Source organism: Dasypus novemcinctus, chromosome 17 (assembly GCF_030445035.2).
Source record: "Dasypus novemcinctus isolate mDasNov1 chromosome 17, mDasNov1.1.hap2, whole genome shotgun sequence".
Lineage (NCBI taxonomy): Eukaryota > Metazoa > Chordata > Mammalia > Cingulata > Dasypodidae > Dasypus > Dasypus novemcinctus.
Genome location: NC_080689.1, coordinates 3,383,561 through 3,405,379, shown reverse-complemented (window position 1 = coordinate 3,405,379; position 21,819 = coordinate 3,383,561). Strand labels below are relative to the sequence as shown.

The 21,819-nt window shown below is 64.6% G+C and overlaps 1 protein-coding gene across 1 annotated transcript in view; it reads left to right on the top strand.

Annotated features, from left to right (window-relative positions):
• The window catches only part of FAM178B (family with sequence similarity 178 member B), an 85,773-nt gene extending 65,984 nt beyond the window's left edge, over positions 1-19,789 (top strand). The window contains exons 15-18 of the mRNA XM_058278121.2: positions 4,614-4,739; positions 18,068-18,145; positions 18,443-18,595; positions 19,223-19,789. Of these exons, the coding sequence (XP_058134104.2) occupies positions 4,614-4,739; positions 18,068-18,145; positions 18,443-18,595; positions 19,223-19,255 (390 nt within the window). The 3' untranslated portion in view covers positions 19,256-19,789. The remainder of the gene's footprint in view (positions 1-4,613; positions 4,740-18,067; positions 18,146-18,442; positions 18,596-19,222) is intronic.
• The last annotated feature ends 2,030 nt before the right edge of the window (positions 19,790-21,819 follow it).

Genomic DNA, 21,819 nt, shown 5'->3' with positions numbered 1-21,819 from the left:
GCGCCGACTGCTGGCCCAGCTCTGAGCCCAGTGCACCCCAGGGCGGGGGGCAGGAGGGACTGTGCCCAGAGCGGTGGTGTGGCCCAAGAGAAGGCGCCGAGCCAGGCCCTGGGTACCAAGTGGGGGCTGCCCTGCTGAGAGGGCGGCGTGAGGCTCCCAGACGGCTGGGGCAGGGTCCGCCTGCCCATTCGCGGCCCCCGAGGAGCAGCCCCGGCGCCCCTGCCGTCATCTCCGCTGCCACCTGGCCCAGACCCTCGCTGCCCCCAGCCCGGGGCCCCCCGCAGCCGCCCCCGGGCCGCGCATCCCCAGGCCTCCCTAGTGCAGCCATCGGGCCCCTTCCTAGCTCCGCCCAGCCCAGCCTCCCCTTGCTGCCCGCCCCCCTTGCAGCTCAGGCCGGGCAGGGCCCCTCCCCGAAGCAGGCCCCTTTGCCGCCCACCTGTCCTGTGTGACCCTGTCATGGCCACAGCTAGTGCGCCATGTGTCCCTGACTCCTTCCAAGGGCCAACTGTCCACGGCAGCCCCGGGAGCAAGGCTGCCACCCATCCTCGCAGGGGGGGGTGCCAGGCCCCGCAGCGTGCCGCCGCCGCCCCTCCGGCCCCCTCCCCGAACTCCCCCTCACGGCACCCGCAGCCTGGGCCTTGGAGATTCCCCGCCGGCCCCTGCGCATCCATCCTGGACACAGGAGGACAAGGGCCATCTCTTCGTCCCGTGCAGGCTCCTGTCAGTGGGTGCGCTCTGGACATGGTGGGCCAAGCGGGCAGCGGTGGTGCAGGCAGTGGTAGTGCAAGCGGGAGAGGCCCAACGGCCAGCACCGCCAGCTGAAGGCTGAGGCCCCAGAGCAGGCGCTGGGCAGTTGAATTTGGAGGAGGCACTTTGTAGGTGGCTGGGATGCCAGTACCACCAGGCTTCAGAGGGGCTCAGGGTCCAACTCCACGTTCCCTGGTTCCCGCGAATCCTGGGCACGACCCCGGCAGCCCAGCCCTCCCTGCTCCAGATGCTTCCCTCGGCACCGAGGCTCTGGTGAGGAGCAGGGGCCGGCCCCTCCCTCCAGAAGCTCACCTTCCAGGGGGCGGTGGCACCAGCACCCAACAAAGAAGCAGATACTTAGTGCCCCAGACAGAGAGAAGCACGAGGAGGAAAATAAAGCCAGAGGAAGTGGCGGGGATGCGCTTCCATAAGGGTGGGCAGGGAAGGTGCGCTGGGCGCAGCCCTGGAGGAAGCAGGTGGGTGTCCTGGGAGCGCACCCCAGGTTGGGGGCGGCCCTGGGGGCGGCAGCCTTGGGTGGAGGCTGCTGTGGCCGGAGCGGGCGAGGGGCCTGCACCAGCGCAAACGCCAAGGCCACGGTGGGCTCTGACTTGGGTGCCACAAGGGAGGCTTCTGAGCAGAGAAGAAGCAAAACCGGGTCTACAGCGTTTTGAGGAAGTCCTCGGCTGCTGCGTGGAAACAGACTGCTGGGCGCAGGGAGGCCGGGAGGCTGGAAGGTCAGCGTGGCGGCTTAGCGTGCTGTGGCGAGCGGCCGTGCGCTTTGGCCCAGCGCAGCAGGTGGCAGCCACGGCGTGCCACGCGCACTTCCCAAGTACAGCCCGCGGACGAGCGGTGCAGGACAAGGGGACGGGGACCTGGGACGGGTCTGCGGGCCTGCCGGCTTCCAGGTGCCCCCGCGGGGAGGGACAGGGCCCGGGGAGGGACGGGGAGCTTGCTCTGGAGAGGCTCGTCCCAAGCCGCACCTTCGTCCGGCCACGCCTTCCGGGTTGGGGCCGGGAGAAGGCGGGCTCCGAAACGGCCCGGTGCTCGGCCGGGGTTCTCATCCGCTTGGGAGAGCCAGCTGGCTGCTGACTGCCACGGCCACATGTCTGTCCGTTTTTCCGTCCGGTCATCCCACAGGGGTGTATTGAACGGGCCCTGCGTACCAGCTGCTTTGCCAGGCCCTGGGGATGCGGCGGTGACAAACCGCTGTCAGGGGCTTCCGCTCTACTGAGGGGTATAAACAACAAAGAAATGGCAAAGAGGGTGATAAACGCTACGGGGGTGGCAGCACCAGGGAAGGGGCTGGCCGTGGCGGGGGGCCCACGTGCCCCTGGGGGGAGGCCGGGAGAGCAGGGCGCGGCACTGCACCTGCTCAGCCGCCCGGGCAGGGCGGAGGCTCCTGATGAGCAGGGGCCGCCGCAGGTTCCAACCTGGAGCAGCAGGCCATGTGGACACTGTGCCCCCTTAGCCAGTGCCTCCTGCCCCTCGCAGAGCAACCCCTGGGGCAGGGGCCCGAGGCAGGCTGGGGTGGCCAGGGTGGCCCCCTCCTCTGGCCTGGAGCGGCCACCCAAACGGGCTCGGCCTTTGCAGAGTCCCCAGCAGAGGGGCCGGGGAGGGCGCTGGCTAGGCCCCAGGCCCCGCGTGACCCACACAAGCCCCTATCCCGAGAGGGTGTGTCTGTGGGCAAAGAGATGGCCGTGGTGGCCGAAGCCGGAAACAAAACAAGCAGCGAGGAGGCACAGCGGATCCCTGGGCAGCTGCTGCCCCCGGGGCTGCTTCCACGGAGGGAGAGGGAAGAGGGGAGCGAGCAAGCGGCTGTCGCCCTGTCCTCCGCCAGCCCCGCCCAGCGCCCCCGCAGCAGAGAGGGGCCGCAGCTGTGAGCCCCCGGCAGGCCTGCTCTGGGAAGCCCCCCTCAGGCTCCCAAGGCCTGCGGGGTGCAAAGTGTGGCTGCCTGAAGCTCCAGATGGCGCCTCTCAGCCAGGCCTCCGCCCCCGGACCCTCCCTCCCTCCCTCTCCTGCTGCTCCCCCCTCCTCTCCCCTTCTAAAGGGAAGGTGCCCCAGGTGGAGCCCGGCCTCACCCCCCGCCCCCTGCCCCGCCGCTCCCCATGAGACAGGCTGGATGAGCCCGTGCCTGCGCGGTGCTAAGCAGGTGCGTGCCTGCGGTCACGGGGAAGCCAGGTGTGCCGGCGTGGGCTGGGGCCCCGGCCACTTGGCTGGCCACAGCCCTGGCTCTGCTCCTTGGACCAGGGGCCACACGGGGCCTCAGGGGCGAGGGGCTCAGCCTGCCTGCTGGGGGCGCGCTCCAGGCCAGCTGGACGTCCCGTGCTGCCCTGGCCGAGACTGCCAGACCCGCTGGGGGCTGCAGAAGGAGCAGCGGGCCGCGGGCCCTCCCCAAGGGCTCCTTCCAAAAACGAGGGGCAGGGGTGAGGGGCTAGCCTTCGAATGCAGCGTGTGGGCTTTGTGGGGGAATCCCCAGTCCAACAATTTAAAAAAAACTTTCGGGAAGCGGATGTGGCTCAAGTGATTGGGCCTCCACCTACCAGATGGGAGGAACCGGCTTCGATCCCTGGGGCCTCCTGGTGAAAAAGAAAAAGAGAAAGCGTGCCTGCGCGGCGAGCCAGTGCTTGCACGGCAAGCCGAGGTGCCCACGCAGTGAGCCGGATGCCATGTGAGTGCCCGTGTGGCGAGCCACCTGCCCATGTGAGTGCCCGCATGGTGAGTCAGTGCCCACATGGTGAGCCAAGTGCCCGTGTGAGTGCCCGCGTGGTAAACCAGTGCCATGCGGTGAGCCAGTGCCCGTATGGTGAGCTGAGTGCCCGCATGGTGAGTTGAGTGCCCGTGTGAGTGCCCACGTGGTGAGCCAGTGCCCACGTGGTGAGCCAGTGCCCGTATGGTGAGCTGAGTGCCCGCATGGTGAGTTGAGTGCCCGTGTGAGTGCCCATGTGGTGAGCCAGTGCCCACGTGGCGAGCCAGTGCCCGTATGGTGAGCTGAGTGCCCGCATGGTGAGTTGAGTGCCCGTGTGAGTGCCCACGTGGTGAGCCAGTGCCTACGTGGCGAGCCAAGTGTCTGCGTTGCAAGTCAAGTAACCACGCAGCAGGCCAGTGCCTGCACAAGTGGGTCACGCAGCAAGATGATGATGCAACAAAAGAGAGGCGAAGGGGAGAGTCAAGGTGCCCAGCAGAGACCAGGAACTGAGCTGGCGCAGCTGACGGGAGCCTCGTTCCACATCTGAGGTCCCCAGGATCAAATCCCAGTGAATCCTAGAGGAGAAAGACGAGAAGAGAAGACGAAAAGAGAAATAGACACAGAAGATCACACAGTGAATAGACAGCAAACACAGCAGGGCAGGGGAGGGGGAGAAAAATAAACTTAAAAAAAACCACCCTTGAGACCTCCTGATAAAATGGGTGACATTGGCGTCCTTGGTGACACGATGCTGTGATGATTATCCTAAGAAAAAGAAAACCTTCCCCTCATCTGCCGGAAGCCCTCGTGGGTGTGATGAGAGGAAGTCGGGGTTTGTTTTAGAACTCTCAGGAAGGAAAAGTGGGGCTGGAGCGGGGAGGGGCTGGACAGAACAGGGAAGGCCGCAGGGGCTGCTGCTGCATGTGGCCCAGGATGTCCCTCTCCTCTCTCGTGTGGGCTAAAGTCCCCGTGGGAACAAAGCAACTGGCACGAGAGGACTGGGCGCCGGTGGGCGGCGCAGGGGAGGCGGGAGGGCGGCCCGGGGTGGGCTCTGGCCACGGGCAGGGGCGGCCCTCCCGCAGCGAGACCCTCTCCTCCTGGGTCACCTGGCCGGTGTGGGGGAGGGGGAGGGCAGGCCCGAGCGGCCAGCCCGAGTGACCACCTCCCTTCTCGCCCCCAGCTGTCCTTGCTCGGCCAGCTGCTGAGCCGCATGGGCCCCGCGAGCCTCAGGCAGTGCTTGGGCTCCGAGACGCCACCTCCCAGTCCGGAGCAACAGCCGAAGGCCAGTATCGAGCTGGACTACAAGGTGAGCCCCGCACTGCGCCCCTCTAGCCCGCCGCCCCAGTGCATGGGCCTGCGGGGGGCTGCCCGCGGCCCAGCACGCACCGCTGCGTCCTGTGGCCTGGTGGGACTGACTCGCAGCCGGGTGGAGCCTCGTCTCACAGCGTGGGGTGGACAGGAGGCATTGCCGGGGCGGGGGCGCAGGGTGGGAGCTGCTCAGAGAAGCCGTGCAGGGGTGCAGGGCGCTCCCCATTCCCCAGGCCCCCCTCCAGTCCTCCTAAGGCAACTCCCCAGGCTGGAAAGCCGGGCTTGGTGGGAGTGGGAGACGACGGCACCAGGGGGCCTGGAGGTCGTGGGGTTTGGAAGGGGGAGGGCAGCGGGTCCCTGGGGCGAACATCAGCGCAGAGAGGGCTGCCTGGGGGCTTTCAGCACGAGGCCCGAGCCCGGATCCCGAGGAGGGCTCTCCTCCCCCTGGGGCCTGGAAGGCTGGCCTCCCGCTCTTCCCAGCTCCTTGTAGAAGGAAGGCAGGCAGTAATTCCAGAAGCTCTCCTGGAGGTGGAAGGATGGTGCAGAAGGCTTACCTTCGGGCCTCGTGCTGCAAATCAGATAAACGAGTTAATTACTCAGGGAACACAAATTAACCATATGGGGAAGCAGACTTGGCCCAGTGGTTAGGGCGTCCACCTACCATGTGGGAGATCTGCGGTTCAAACCCCGGGCCTCCCGACCCGTGTGGAGCTGGCCCATGCGCAGTGCTGATGCGCGCAAGGAGTGCCCTGCCACGCAGGGGTGTCCCCCGCTCAGGGGAGCCCCACGTGCAAGGAGTGTGCCCCGTAAGGAGAGCCGCCCAGCGCGAAAGAAAGTGCAGCCTGCCCAGGAATGGCGCCGCACACACGGAGAGCTGACACAACAAAAAGAAACACGGCGGGTGGGGGGGTATATGGGGACCTCATTTTTTTTTAATGTAACATTAAAAAATACAGAGGAAAAAAAAAGAAACACAGATTCCTGGAGCCACTGATAAGGATAGAAGCGGTCATAGAAGAACACACAGCGAAATGGACACAGAGAGCAGACAACTGGGGGGGAGGGGAATAAATAAAAAAACAAATCTTAAAAAAAAAAAAGAGCCACGGGGAGGACAGGGAAGTCGCCCAGTGTGCGCGCCTCTTGGCGGCAGGTGAGGGAGGCCGTGCTTGAGCCGGGCCTCCCCTACCTTCGCACAGCTCCGGCCGCTGCCGTCCAGGAGAGCCGCCTGCAGCAGCGCACGGCAGCACTTCCCAGGACCCTTGGTGGGGCCGGCTCCGTGTGTACCCCGACCGCTGGACGGGAGGGGGCATTAGCTGCCCCAGTGGTCACCTGACCAGACCTCAGGCCTGCTGGGAGCTGGGAGAACGGGGAGGAGAAGGGAGGTGTCGCGAGCGGGCAGAGCAGCCCTGGCTGGCCGGGTGAGTGACCTCGGGTGCCTCGGGCACTCCTGTGAGCTGAGCCAGCAGAGGCCCAGTGCCCTCAGCCCACCTGCTCAGCAGCCGGGGAGGAGCGCGGGGCAGCAGGGAAAGGAGCCGCGGAAGGGCCCCCACGCCGCCCCCGGCGGCCGCCGCGGTGGAAGTGACCCGCGAGGCCTGGACGCGCCTCTTCCCTCGGGAGGATGCCCCGAAGTGTGTGTGTGCCAGTCCCTGGGCCACCTGGAGGCCCTCCTGGAAACCCTCCTCTACTGGGTCAGGAGCCAGAGGCCAGAGCCTGGGAGGTTGCAAGGAGCGGTGCCCTGGCTGGGTGCTGTCCTCCAGGGCACCTCGTTAGACCTGGCCACGCTTCACCCTCAAAGTGGATCGGCCGCCCCCAGCCAGCTAGGCAGCCGTGGCTGACCCCACAGGCCTTTCAGCCCCAGAGCTCAAGGTCAGAGCATCTGCCCTTGCCCTGCGGTGGGCAAGGGTGGCCTCAGACGACTCCGCCTGTGGGAAGTGGCAGCTCTCCCCACCCGTGGCCCTGCGAGGCTGGGCTGGACCCGCCCTGCTGGCTGCTGGGACGTTGGGAAAGTTCCTGCCCAAGGCTGCAGGTCAGGGCCTCCTCCCCTGCTCAGCAGCTTGCACTCCTGCTCACCCACCTGCTCTCTGCCCCAGGCCCTGCCAGGCTCCACCCTCCTGGGATGTCCCCACCCTGCTTCCTCTCTCCAACCCTCCGTCCAGGCTGGGGTGGTGGCTTGACTTTCCTTAGCTTTTTCTCCTCTCATTCCATGAAATCCCAGAGTGGGCACAGACAGCCTCTCAGCTTTGTGTGGTACATTTAGCTCTCAGTGATTGTAGGATGGATGGAAGGATGGATGGATGGATGGTTGGATGGATGGGTGTGTCAGTGCATGGGTGGGTGGGTGGATGGGTGGATGGTTGGATGGATGAATGGTAGTGTGGGTGGATGGGTGGGTGGGTAGATTGGTGGATGGACGGGTGATTGGGTGGGTGGGTGGATGGATGAATGGATGGGTGTCGGTGGATGGGTGGGTGGGTAAATGGGTGGATGGGTGGATGAATGAATGGTAGTGTGGGTGGATGGGTGGGTGGGTAGATGGGTGGATGGATGGGTGAGTGGGTGGGTGACTGGGTGAGTGGGTGGCTGGGTGGCTGGCTGGATGGTTGGATAGATGAATGGATGGGTAGGTGCCTGGATGGATGGATGGACGGGCGAATGGATGGGTGGCTGGGAGGATGGATGGATGGGTGTCAGATGGGTGGGTGGGTGGATGGGTGGATGGTTGAGTGGATGAATGGAAGTATGGGTGGATGGATGGGTGAATGGGTGGGTGGCTGGCTGGATGGATGGATGGTTGGATAGATGAATGGATGGGTAGGTGGATGGATGGATGGGTGAGTGGGTGGGTGGCTAGGTGAGTGGGTGGCCGGGTGGCTGGCTGGATGGTTGGATAGATGAATGGATGGGAAGGTGGATGGATGGATGGGTGAATGGGTGGGTGGGTGGGTGGATGGATGGATGGATGGATGGATTCCGTTTCAATTCCTTTCTCTCTCTCAGAGCCAGCTTTCTTCCACCCTGTTCTGGAAACTTCCTTCTCTCTGGTTTCCATCTGACCTGTCTCCATAGTCTTTTTCTATGAAAGTCACAAGGGTTTAGAGCCTGGGCTGCTTCTGTCAGATGCACTTGACTCCAGAAGTGTCACCTGGTTGTAAAAGAAGCCATCACACGGCTTCTTAATCATAAGCGCATGGTCTTAATCATAAGACGTGAGACTCCTGCCAGGGCAGCCACCACGCCCCTGAGCAAGGGACACCTGTGCTCCCGCTCCAGCACCGCGTGGCAGCGCAGGGGGCCGGGGCAGGGCAGGGGGCACTTCCTGGCCTGCCTGCTCCTTCATGGTCACTTGGCAAACCACGGTGGTTTGGGTGGAATATTACGAATCCTGGTTCGTAACAAGGGCTCTTGACGATTGGGACACCGCGCATTTTAAAAGGCTTTTAAGTAAAGAAATCACTGACAAGCCCCTTGGTGGCTCTTGGTGGCCTGTGCTTGCCCAATCTGAGCCAGGCTCTCTTGTGGCCAGAGGGACTCCGGGGTGCCTGTTGCCCCCGAGAGGCCAGCGCCCTGTGGGCTGAGGGAGAAGGAGGGGAGGCAGCAGGAGCTTGGGAGTGGCCCCAGGCGCTTCCCTTCCGCCCTCAGAGGGTGGCCCTGCGGGAGCCCCTGCCTTGCCAGGTGTCCCCGGACGTGCAGCCCCCTGTGGCCTGCGGCCACCAGCCAGACCCACGGCTTTGCGCAGGCGTCTTGTTTTCCTTTAGCGGACTCGCGTCGAAAGGATTTGGCCAGATTTTGCTGAGCTGGGTCCTGTCCGACCTGAGAGGCGCCGTCCACGCGCTTTATTGAGCTCGTTGGCACTTTGGTGCTGTTAAACCCGCCCTCGTGTTCTCTCCCGACCCGCCGTCCTCTCCTCGCGTTGCCCGCTTTTCCCTTCTTCTGCCTTAAGCTGCGTTAATGGAATTTTCTTTGTTCCGCTTCCCCCGCTAGGACTTGGGAGGTGTAAAGGACCGGAACCTTTACAGTGGGAAAAAAGTTCTTTGGCGTTTGGTTGACCGCTGGCACTTTGAGGAAGTTGGTCATTTCCCACGGTGTGGACACAGGAGGAAGGTCCCGCCCCAGCCCCCGACGGGCCCGGGGGGACACACAGGCGGGGGCTCACCGAGGGGGTCCTCCCCCTGCGGCGACCGGGCCGCACGTGGGCCAGCGCCGCCCAGACCGAGCCCGGGACGGGCGAGTGGCCACGGCCAGCTCCCCGCAGGCGCCTCGCCGGCCCGTCGCCGCGCACGCTCCCGTGGCGTGGAGGCGTGTTTGTGGAGCGGGGCTGATGGGGGATGGTCCCCGAGCCTGGGGGGCCCTGCGGCTCCCGGCACCTTTGCTCCCTGCGGAGGCGGTCCCGCCGCGTGCCTGGGTGCGCGTGCCGTGCGCAGCGCCTGTGTGTCTTTGGGGGGGTGTTAATAGAGTCAACCAACAAGTTTGGCCGCCTGGGCTCGCGCCCTCCCGTCGCTGTGCCGGGCGGCCCCGGGGAGCGCCCGGGCGTGGCGCCGTCCCCGGCAGCTCCGGGCTTGCCACCGCCGCCTCCAGCCGTGGCTGCAGCACGGGGGCCCCTTGACCCGTGTCACCCGGAAAGACGGCGCCGCGCTCCCCGCCCCGCTCTCCTCCCCTCGCGGGGGGAGCACCAGGGCCACGGGAGGGGCGCGGGACCCCGGCCGAGCCGGCGGGGCGGGCAGGGAGCTGCCGGGTGTTCGCCTCGGGGTTCCTCCTCCCACTCCCGCGGCGGAGGGCGTGCCCGGGGCCTCTCGCTCTCCCCCAGCGGCGAGGGTCAGCACGCGTCCGTCCAAGCAAACCTCTCGAGGCGGCGCCTGGGAAGGCGGCCGCGGCTCCCGACCAGCGTCTGCCAAAGCCAAGGGCGGGCGCCGCGCCCTGTGCCCAGCACGGCGCAGACGGAGCGCGGCCCCAAGTGCTGCCCCGTCTCAGGCGCTCAAAGACCCCCGGCCGGGCGAGCCCGGGCTCCGGGCCTGCGGGCCCCACTGGGGGTGACCCGCCTGCGCCGGGGACCCGGCCTGCACCCCGAGCTGCGCCCGCCTGCGGGGCCCTCCCGCCAGCCCTGCCGGGCCACGGGGGCCGCTCCTGCCCAGGGGCGGGGAGCGCCGGGCCAGGGAGCTGAGCGTGTCCACTCAATTTTAAAAAACGGAAAAGGAGAACCACGGCTGAGTGTCAGGAACTCCAGCCGGAGAGCCCGAGGAAGACAGCGCCACGTCCTGCCCCAGCCGGGCGTCTCCCAGGGGACCGACCTCCCGCTCCCCCACACCAGCGCCCGAGGGCCCTCCGGGCAGAGGACATCCGGAGGGGCCGGGGCAGGACTTGGGGCCAGACCCCGCCCTGGCCTCGGGCAGGCGGTGGCAGGGAAGCGGTTAAAGAGGGACGTTGTTAGCCTGATAAAAACTTTAAAAAAACTAAAAATACAGCCATAGAACTCTGAAAAAGAAAAAGAACATCCTAGGAATAAAGGCAGGCTGCCGGGGCCCCAGGCTACTGAGCCACCACCGAGCCCTGCCCTCGGGGTCAGCCTCAGGCCTCCCCAGCAGGGGTAGGGGCCAGGCTTGGTCCCGTCCCCCACCCCACGCAGCAGCCCCAGGGGTCCCCCAACTCGGTGCAGCCGCTTCCTAGGAAGAGGCTGGGTGCGCAGACTTGCCGGGGGGGCGGGGCGCTCGTGGGTGCCCTGAGCTGGCAGCACCCCAAGGTTCTGGCCGAGCAAGGGGCTTCCCAGGAGCCCCCGCCCCTGTCCACCCTCCCCAACCGCGCAGAGCCGGGCTGGGGCCTGCCTTGGCATCGGCTCGAGGGGAATTTTCCCAACGATGACGTTCCTGGGAAAAGTCCACCCTCTTACAGAGGGCGCAGGCGGCTCCCTCTTGACCTGGGGCACTCGGCCGCGGCCCCCGGGGTCAGAACGAGCTGGTCCAGGACTTCGCGTCACAGCCCTTCCTCTCCTCCGCCGACTCCCCCGGGGGCCCAGCCGGGGCGGCTCCCAGCACCGCTGCGGGGCCGGGAACGGGGCGCCCGGCACGCAGCTTCGTGAGAGCCTGGGCCGGGCACTCCCTGCTCCTCTCCGGGATCTGGGTGGGGCTGCCGAGCCCGCAGGCCCTGTCCTCGGCCAGATGCGGAGGCCCTGAGGCCGGCGCCTGGCCCACTGAGCTGCCCCAAGGGAGCTTGAAGCCCCCGCCCCCCCGCGCCTCCCCCTCCTGCGGGCAGCCGGGACAGGAGCGGGCACGCCACCCCAGCCTAGCAGGAAGGGCAGCCCCCGTCCGCCGTGCGCTTCCCAGCTGGAGGGGCGGTTCAGAGGCAGCCAGCCACCCCTGGGGCAGCTGTCCTTCTGTCCAGATGGGTCGTGCCTCTCCTCCCCTCCAGGACAGGGTGTCCCCAGGAAGTGAGGGAAGGGGCAGGGCCTGGGCGCACCCCACCTTGTGCCAGCAATAAACCTCTCTCCAGAAGTGGCGCCCGGGACCCCCGGGAGGGGCGCGCGGCCAGGCCACGCTGCAGCCACCAGCAGGACCGGAAGCCCCGTAGGCTGGACGCAAGTCCACTCGGGCCCCAAGCCCAGGGACCACCCTCGAATGCCGCGGGAAAGAGCGCTGAGCCCTCCTCGCAGGCGCTGGGGTTTTTTTTCTCTCTTGGAAAGACAGCTCATGAAACGTGGGGAGCAGGCTTCGTTCATGTCGACCGTTTCCTTCTCGTTCCCCCCACCCCCCCATAAAAAAAACAAGTTCAGAACTTTCCTGGGACTTTCCCTCCAGATGCAGTGATGGGAATCGAAGTAAGAACGAAGTTGTGAAACCCGTGCGCACGTCGCCGTTTTTCTCTGTAAAGCCCCGGAGCGGCCCGTCGGGGTGCTGGGGGGGGGGGTTTACGTTTCCTCCAGGGTCCTCCTCCAAGCACGTCCGGGATCCCAGGCCCCTCACAACGCCTCCAGCCCCGGGAGTGTTCCCTCTTCCTGGGAAAAGCTGCGGGGACTGGCGTGAGCCAGGGCAGCCCCTCACCGCTGGACCCCGCGGCCCGGGAGATGCCAAGCCCTCGGGCGGGTTCCCAGGAGGAAGGCCGGCGGGTGCGGCCCCAGCCTCAGGCCAGCCCTGGGAGACCCCTGCCCGGCCCGCAGCTCTTCTCGCCCTGCTTCTCGGGGCCCCCCCCCCCCCCCGGCCTGCTCGCCCACCCACAGCAGACGCCCGGGGGGCACCCCCGCCCTTGGCTATTTTCTCTCCCTTCTGGGGGTTCACCCTGGTCCTGCCTTCGACTTCCAGGGAACCACCGCTTGGCTCTGCTCCCAGCCCCGCCCCCCCCCCCAATCAGGCTCAGCCAGTGGTAATCGGCAGCGCCGTCTTTTTTTGTTTTAGGGTTTTTAATTTCTTTTCTAGTGGTAACTTACATACCACATAATGTTTCCCGTTTTAACCCCTTTCAAGTATACGATCCAGGGTCAGTCGCACTTGCAGGGTCGTGCTCCCGTCCCCACCTTCCGTCACCCAAACTTCCATCATCCACGGAGAGGCTCTGCGTCCCCGGAGCAGCGGCTCCCCCCACCTTCCACCCCCAGCTGCCCGAGGTCGAGGGCCGCCCTAGGACTCTGCCGTTGCTGGTTACTTTGTGTCACTGCGGTCACTCAGTCCTTGTCCTTTTGTGCCTGGCCCATTTCACTCCACGTGGTGGCTTCAAGGTCCACCCATGTTGGCGCACGGATGGGACCTTCCTTTTTACGGACACGATGTCGTCTTAAAAGGAGGGAACTGATGCCGCTCAGTGGCTGAGCGCCTGCCGCCCGAGTCCCAGGTTCTGGGTTCAATCCCTGGTACCTCCTGAAAAAATATGAAAGGAAACTTTCATTGTGTTCTGATCACGTAACTAAAGCGCACACGTTGTAAAGAAAGAACCTCAAACTGTCCATGTAACAGCCTAAACAAGTGGAAAGGAAAAAAGAAAAGGATGACGGGTGTCCTTGTCCCCAGGAGCCATTCTCAGAGCTGCTCCCTGGTGTACCCGGCCCCACCCACGCAGCCCCGTCGCCCACCCGCTGCCTCACACACGGCCCCACCCACGTGGCCCCAACACCCTCCCGCTGCCCGGCACACGGCCCCACCCACGCAGCCCCGTCCCCCACCCACTGCAGCCCCGTCCACGCAGCCCCATCGCCGACGCGCTGCCCTGCACACGTGGCCGTCTGCTGAGGACCTTGAGCCCCATCCCCCTACACCAGTGGGGCTGGCCCCTGCTGTCCGTCGCACACCCCAGACCCGCCTTGCTTGTCACTGCCGCCCCGCCCCACGGGCCATCTTTACCGCAGACCCCACTACTCCTTAGAGGCCCCCTTTAGCTTCGCCAGCGTGACCCTGGGTGCCTGGTTGAGGGGGGCCCTCTCGGTGGGGCCTGGGGAGTTCTGAGCGCGTGGCTGGGGGGGCAGGGCGCAGAGAGCTGTGTGCCAGGAGGATGTGGGCCGGAAGGAGCCCTGAAGGCTGTGGACCCTCCCCAAAGCAAGGCCAGGCTGGGGGGCCCCGGGCAGCCACTGCGCAAGATCCGCGTGGAAGGCAGGAGGCCGCCGGCTGCCAGCCTGCCCGGGTGAGTCAGCGCCCACAAGCAGCTGCAGAGGCCGCGCAGGTGCCACCCCACCCCGGGCCGCGCGCCCCCACCCCGCCTGCCCGCTGTGTCCTCCCCGAGCCGCTGCGTGTAGGGCCGTTCTGCCGAGAGGCTGGCCGGGCCAGGACCGGAGCAGGTCCCCAGGACGTCGTGGGGTTTCAGTTTGAAAGCCGGTTCTCCGTCAAGCCGAGTCTGGCGTGTCCCCAGGTGGCTCTGGTTCCTGCCCTAAGAAACCCCTGCGTCTGTGCAGAGGCCTCTGCCGTTTCGTGGGCACCGCCTGCCTCGGGGCCCGGCGTTCTAAGAGGGCAGGAGGCCAGGTGGATCTGAGCTCCCGCCCGTGCCTGCCAGGCTCGAGGCCCGCGGTCCCGGGAGCCGCCCCTCTGTCCCGCTCAGCCTCAGGCTGCTTAGCTGCCGGGGGCACCAGGGCAGGGCTGCTTCCTGCCCGCCCCCAGTCTTGGAGGTAAGGAGTCAGGAGGGGACAGCTTCATGGCAGGAGCCTCCTCTCTCAGGGGGCACTCCCCGTACCCCATTTCTCCATGCAGTAGGTGGGTGTCCCGTAAAGGAACTGTATGAACTCACTGTATGAGTGGGTGGGCATGGTCGTAAGTGCTCATCCCAGCAGGCGCCGTCTGCTGCCCACCTGCCTCCTTGCGCCAGCGCTACTGTCCCATGAGGGCAGCGCATGCTTGGGCCAGTGGAGAGCCGCTGGGGGGGACGGTGAGCCCTGGGGGTGCACGGCCGAGGCCACATCCCCGGGGGGCTCCATTCCAGCCAGTCAGGGTGCTGCCCGCAGTGCCCGCAGGGGGCAGAGAGCACAGCACGTCCCGCTGGACAGGCCCTTCCCCCAGTGGGCTTTCTCTGCTGGGGCGCCACCCGGGACAGGGTGACAGCGTGGACTTGGGTGGCAGGGGGCTGCCATCCAGCAGAGGGAAGGCGGCGCAGCCTGGCACGGGGCCTTCACAGCACTGAGTGAGGGGAGCGCGTTGCCCGCTGTTGTAGATTGCTAAAGGCTGCCAATGCAGAAATACCAGAAACTTATATAATGGGGATTTATTAGGGTAAATTCTACCATTCCAAGGCTGTGAAAATGGCCAAGTCAAGGCATCATCAGAGACGCCGTCTCATCAAAGGTCAACTGCTGGCGACCCTGGACTCCCGCCATCCGGCAAAGCAAAGCGGCAGCCGCCCCCTGCCTCCCCCCAGGCTCGCTGTCCCCCGAGCTCAGCTGTGGACCATCGGGCACGTGGCTGTCTCCCAGGCCTCGTCTTCAGCTCCAGGCTGCTCCACCGGCCCCAGTCCCCGGCCTCTCTCAGCCTCTCTCCCGGCCTCTCGGGGTTTCTCCGTCCTCCTGCAGCTGTAGGCAGTCCTGGAGCCCTCGCTCACTGCAGGGTGAAATGGCCACTCTCCTTCTCTGCGCGTGTTCTCCTCCGTCTACGTACGACTCCAGCGAGAGGATTAAGACCCACCCCGGATCCCCCAATCTAACCCAAAGGCCCCTTAACTGAAGTGGTCTAAGAATAATGATCTTACCAAAAGGTCTCACATAAAATAGGTTTACAGGCACATGAATGGGTTCACTTTGAGAACAGGATTTTCTGGGGTCCACAGAAGACGAGGACATTCCACCCTCTGGACCCCAAAAATACATGTTCTTTCATATGCGCAACATAGTCATTCCATCGCAGTGTTTCAAAAGCCTTAGAGCGTTTCAGTAGCAATGCTAAGTATGAAATCTCATGCAAATCTGCTGCAGGCATGCAGTCTGTCTTGGGACAAAATGCCCCTCCGGCTGTAGACCTGTGACAGTTAGGAAGAAAGCTATCTGCTTTCAACTTACAAAAGAGGGACAGTCATAGAATAAACATTCCCATTGCCACAGGGAGATACTGGAAGGAAAGCAGAGGTCACGGGTGCCGGCAGTTCTGAACGCCTGCAGGGCAGATCTGCTAGATTTAACTTGGAGAGAAGAAGTCTCTCCTCGGAGCCTCACGGAGCCCCCCCCCAAGGGCGCGCCCAGGGCCGCCTTCTGGGTTCCATCCTCATGAAGCATCCAGGGGTGGCCGAGCTCTCCAAGATCACCGGGGCGATGACCGCTCTCCCCCATCTCCAGGGCACACGCTCAGCCCCCTCAGAGTGGCACCTAGCTCCCCACCCCAGGGAAAGCGCCCCGCCCTCTCTGAAGCCTGGGGCGCCAAACGCTCCCTGAAAAGGGGGCGATAGGCCACCCCCTTCAAATGCCAGGGCAAGCTTGCCCTTTCTGCACAAATGGGTAGAACCCCTCTTTTGGCCCAAGAAGATGTCTTAAGACCTCAGTTTCCACGGTTTTGCCCTTGACGTTGTTTCTCCTTCGGTCTCTCCCTTTTCCATCCCTGTTAGTCCAGGCTGACGGTGGTTTTGTTCACACAGATCTCACAAAAAGCGCGTGTGTTTCGCGTGCGGTTCACAGGCATTGCCACCATCAGAAATAGGACTTTCCACCAGCCCTTCCCGGGTAACTGCGTTTCCAGTCCTGACTTGCAAGGAAGTGGCTGCCTGATTCCATCAGTTAAATCCTCACTTGGGGCACTAGTCTCTGGGGACTCGCTTTCTGGAAGCTCAGGATTTCCCAAACCATCAATTTCTGGTTTTTCTATGCCCAGGAGTTCAGTTCTCAGCTTATTCCTTTCCTCTTGCATTGTGCTATCAGCTGCAAGGAGAAGCCAGGCCACGCTTTCCACATTTAATTTGAAAATCTCCTTGGCTAGATTTCCAAGTGCATAACTTTCAAATTCCACCTTCCATCTAACCTCAGGAGTCAATTTTGCCAAGTGCTCTGCAACTTTAAACAAGGATCGCCTTTCCGTTCAGTTTCCAATAACACATTTATCATTTCCTTCTAAGGCCTCATCAGAAGAGTTTTTAACATCCATATCTCTACCAACAGCCTCTTCAAAGCAAGCTAGGCCTTTTTTTTTTTCCTTTCTCTCCCCCCACCCCCCGAGTAGTCTGCTTTCTGTGTCCACTTGCTGTGTGTTCTTCTGTGACCGTGTCTATCCTTATCAGTGGCACCGGGAATCTGTGTTTCTTTTTGTTGTGTCATCTTGCTGCGTCAGCTCTCTGTGTGTGTGGCGCCACTCCTGGGCAGGCTGCACTTTCTTTTGTGCTGGGCGGCTCTCCTTACAGGGCGCACTCCTTGTGCGTGGGGCTCCCCTATGCAGGGGATGCCCCTGCATGGCAGGGCACTCCTTGCGTGCACCAGCACTGCGCATGGGCCAGCTCCACACAGGTCAAGGAGACCCGGGGTTTGAACCACAGACCTCCCCTGTGGTAGGTGGACGCCCTAACCACTGGGCCAAGTCCATTTCCCTAGGCCTTTTCTTTCAAGCTTCTCAGAATTCTTCCAGAATCTTTCCTTTACCCACTTAAACTATTCCAACATTTTTGGTAATTACAAGCAGTACAACCCCACTCTCGGTACCTGTTTCTGTTTCAATTTGGTTTAGGGCTGCCGATGCAAAAAGTACTCAAAATGGGCTGACTTTTATAAAGGGGATTTATTTGGGGTGAACGCGTAACAGTTCCAAAGCCATGTAACATCCACATTGAGGCATCATAACAGGTGCTTTCTCACCAAAATCAGCTACTGCTGATCCTGGCGTGTTGCCACGTGGTAAAGGGAGATGGCCGCCCGCCCCTACCAGGGTGACTGCCTTTCTGCAGCTGTAGGCAAACCCGGCAGTTCAGTTCTTTGAGCCTCTCAGGGGCTTCTGTTTTCCTGCGGTCCTTTCTCTCACATTGCAGAACCAAACAGGGTGACTCCCTTTCCTTCTGTGTGCCTCTCTCTATGTCCCTGTTTTCATCAGACCCAGCAAGAGGGCAGAGACTCCACATGAGTCACGTCCCAGGGGCACAGTCCAATCAAAAGCCTCAAAGGAGCAACCTCGGCCAGTAATCCAATCAAAGCCCCCTCAACTGAACCTGACGCAAAGGCCATCGCACCCACGGGAATGGAATAGATTAAAAACATAAATCTTTCATTTATAAAACTGATCCAGGGTTTTTGGGCCTTGCAAGCAGCAGCACCCACTTTCCTGGTACCAATTTCAGTTCTAGTTTCCTAAAGGCTGCCAATGCAAAAATACCAGCAATGGGTTGGCTTTTGTAACAGGAATTTATTAGGGTAAGTCCTAGAGTACGAGGCTGTGAAAATGGCCAAGTCAAAGCATCATCAGAAACGCTGTCTCATCTAAGGTCAGCACTAGTGACCCTGGACTCCTGCCATCAGGCAAAGCAAACTGGCCACCGGTCTCTGCACGGCCCCTGCCTCCCCCCAGGCTTGCTGTCCCCCACGCTCAGCTGTGGGCCATCAGGCCCCCTGCCTCACTCAGCCTCTCTCCTAGCCTCTCGGGGTTTCTCCGTCTTTCTGCAGCTGTAGGTGGTCCTGGAGCCCTCGCTCACTGCAGGGTGAAATGGCCACTCTCCTTCTCTGCGCGTGTTCTCCTCCGTCTACGTATAACTCCAGTGAGAGGATTAAGACCCACCCCAGGTCCCCCAATCTAACCCAAAGGTCCCTTAACTGATTCCAACCCAAAGGTCCCCCATACAAGAGGTTTATGGGTACAGAAAGGGGGTCGCTCTAGGAACAGGATTTTCTGGGGTCCACAAAAGTCTCAAAGCAGGGCACCCGCCCACCCGCGGGCACTGGCTGCACGTCTCCTGCTCTCTCTCCAGGTCTGCTACCTGTGCCACAGCCTCCTGATGCTGGCCGGCGTGGTGGTCAGCTGCCATGACATTACCCCAGACCAGCGGGTGAGTCTCCCCAGAGGCCGCCGCGGGCCCGGGTGGGAGTGCCCGGCCACGTCCGCTCTTCCAAGCCACCTGGCGTCAGCTGCGCTGGCACCCGGCCCGCTGCTGGAGCAGGGACGAGGGGGAGGCTCCCGGCGGCTGGGAAGGTGTGTCCGAGGGACACTGACCTGTGCCCCCCGCAGTTGTCGTGGCCCGCCCCTCCCTTTCCTGCCTGCCCTTCCTGCCTGGGTTCTGAGGTCCCTCCCTCAGCCTGAGGTCAACCGTCCTCCGTTCTGCCCCCGCCCCCCGCCCGGCCCACAGGGCGAGCTGCAGCTGCTGTGCATGCAGTTGGACCGGCACGTCAGCACCCACATCCGGGAGACCCCCCAGGCCATGCACCGGACCAGACTCAAGGACCTGGCCGCCCAGACCTACGTCCGCTGGCAGGAGCTGCTGGTCCACTGCCAGCCCCAGGTGGTGCCCCCACCCAGCTCCAAAGTCGGGGCGGGGGGGGCGGCCAGGGAGGGCTGCTGCATCCACCTAGCGTCTGTGGGTGCAGACCCTTGGCTCTGGAACGCCGCCAGCCCCCACGAAGCAGCACTGACCTCACCAGTTCTACAGATGGGGAGACGGGGGCGCCGAGAGGTCCCTGGGCCAGGGCCTGGGCCAGCAGCCCCCACCTTCGTCCTGCCGGGAGCGGCCCCTGAAGCCCCTGCCCTCGGCGCTGCGCCGGCCCGGCCCGTGCCCTGGGCTCTCAGCCCGCCTTCCCTCGCCTGGCCCTCCGCGCCCTTGCCCCACAGCCTCAGGTTCCCCGAAGGCGCGAGCGAGCTGGGGCGCCCAGGGAACCGGACCGCACCGGTCCCAGTGGGGAGCGAGCACCTGCCGTGGATGCGGGGCTGTGCGGCCCGGCACCCCCTCTCCTTCCCAGCCCCTCGGCCTGCACGTGGGGGGGTAGCCCACAGGCCCACGGCCTGCCGCGCCCCCCCCCCCGTCTGCCCTTGAGCCCCGGGGGTGTGGAAGGGACCCTGCCAGTCCAGGCGCGTTGGGGCGGAGCGGGCACCACCGGGCCGCTGGACTCACCAGCCTCTCTCCCCGCTGCAGGTCCAGTACTTCAGCCCCTGGAAAGACAGCTGAAGAGCGCCCAGGCCGCCAGGGGCTTCCGGCTCAGGCAGGAAGTGAGCAGGGCTGGGGGCCCAGAGGAAGTGACCAGCGGGGCCAGAGGACACCCAGATGACCGGCCTGCTGGAGCGAGGGCCCCCATCCCCACTGCCCTCGACCCACCCAGCAGGAGCTCAGCCCCTCCCAGCCTGACCTCCCAGCTCCCGCTCCCCTCCCAGCCTGACCCCCAGCTCCCGCTCCCCTCCCAGCCTGACCCCCAGCTCCCCCTCCCCTCCCAGCCTGACCCCCAGTTCCCCCTCCCCTCCCAGCCTGACCCCCAGCTCCCGCTCCCCATCCAGCCGTCCCTCTTCCCCAGCCTTGTCTCCGTAGCTCTGGCTTCCCGGGCCTCCTGGGCGCTTATGCTGGTTAAAGTCTTCTTCAGGCACCAGTGGCTCCGGGGCCTCCTTCCTCCTTCCAGACACCCCTTCTCACTCGGGGCCTCCGAGGCCCGCCTGGCAGGGTGGGCTCCTCAGCCGTGGGAGGAGGCAGGGACAGGCGCCCCTCCTGAGAGGAGGTGGGGTCACACAGCCCTGTGCCCCCAGCAGGGGTGAGGCCGGGTGTTTGCCACCCCGGGGGAGGGGGTAGCGCAGAATGAGGTCGAGGTCAGGGCTGTGACTGGACCCCCTGCTGGTGACGAGCTCGGCGTGACCCCACTCCTGGAGTGCCCGAGGGGTGCGGCCTTAGCCTCCCCTCGCCCCCGTGGGGGCTGTGTCCCCAGAAGCCCAGCCTGGGGCCCACCTTCTCCTGCCCATTCTCCACCCCGGAGCCATCTCTCCCCCTGCCCGCCTGTGTCCCCGGTAGGGGTGGGGTTCTGCCGGGGGACTGGAGGCAGGCAGGCCGCGGCGAGGGCTTCCTGGGCTGGCCCGGGCCCGCTCCAACTCCAGCCTGGACACGGAGCGGGGAGCCCCGCAGCGGCCAGCGCGCAGCTCCCCGTCGACGCGTGACCACTTGGCGTTTTCCCTCCGCCGCCTTTCCCGCCGCAGGGTTTAGTTAGGGCAGGCTAGCCAGGACCCCAAACGGCAGGGGCCTCCCCCAAAACAGAGGACTTCAGGCCGAGGGACTCATGCAGCCTCCCGGGGCCTCTCTCCGGCCGCGCTCAGGAGCAGCAGGGACAGCGCTGGGTCCCCCAGAACGCGCGTCTGCCCCCAAGCCCCTGCCAAGCGTGCTGGAAGGCTCCAAGGCCTGGGCACCTGCGGTCCAGGCCGCTGCGCCCAGCTCCCGCGGCTGTTCTGGCCGCTCACCTGCCCACGTGGCCCAGGCACCACCCACGCTGCCTCGGATCCGAGAGAAGCGGGGCTGCTGGGGGGAGCCGGCCCGCTCAGCCCCCCGGGCGCCCCAGTCCTGACGCTGGGCAAGCCAATGGCGGAACCTCAGAGCCTCGGTTCACTCTGGAAACCTGCAGATCACCTTTGAAATTTCCCCCCTTTGTTCTCACTGCCAAGGGCAGAGCAGAGCAGGCCGTCCTGAGGCTGAACCTGGGAGTTTCCGGTTCTAGAAGCTGCCCCCACCTGGCTCCAAGAAAGGGCTGGACGGCCCAACGGGGGTCTCATCCCCGGCCTGGGGCCTCGCCCGCCGCCCTCCTCCTCTCCTGGCTCCCTAAACACACGCGTCCCCGAGAGAGAAACAGATAGCACGAGAGAGGTGTTGGTGACAGCGCGGTGCCCCAGCGCCCTGGCTGAAACCTGAGCGGAGTCGCGCGCCGCGAGGTCACCCAAGGGCGCGCGGCGCCCCTGGGACCCGTGTGGGCGCAGCCTGCGCCCGGCCTGCAGCGGCCCAGCTCCTCCAAGCCGAGAAGCCCAGCCCAGCGCCTTCCCTCGAGGCCTTTGGCGCTTCCGGGTCTCGGAGCCCTGGGGACCAGGCTGGGATATCCTGACGGAGGCCTCCGGCACAGCGGCATCCGGGGCTGTGGTGACGGATGTTTTCCTGCTTCCTTCTGGTGGGGGTGGCAAGGACGGGCTGGGAAGGGAGAGGCTTCCCAGGTGGACGGCTCCGATAACGCGCCTTTTGGAGGAAGTTGAGAGAGGAAGTCGCCCTCCTACCTCCCTGCTCACCTCCGCGACCCCTGAAGGATGAGGGGCGCGGGCTCTCTGCCCTCCCCACCTGTGGGTCGACAGCAGCCCCGGGTCCCCGGGAGTGTGCCAGCCTGCGCCCCAGGCCCCGCTCCCAGCAGAGAGCTGCCTTGACAGGGGTGAGGGTGGCTCAGACGAGGGGCGTCGCGGCACGTGGCCCGTTGGGGCGGGGAGGTGACGGGCTCTTCCACTGGGCCGCTGGGCCCACGGCTCGGGGCTGGCCGGAGCTGCCAGTGCGTCCTCGGAGAAGCTTAGACTGCTTAGCAGATCTCGGTCTTTCCTTGTCTTAGCCGCAAGCACTTAAAGAAATGGGGCCTTCGGCAGAATATGCTAGAAAGGCCCCGGGGAGACCAGACTGGTACCCAAGCCTTACTCGCCCTCTCCCCTCACTAGTAGTTTTCTTTTCATTTGAGACCCAGAAATCCTCTTTTCCTACCCATTGTGCTTCTATGTAAATGTGTGAATCACGAG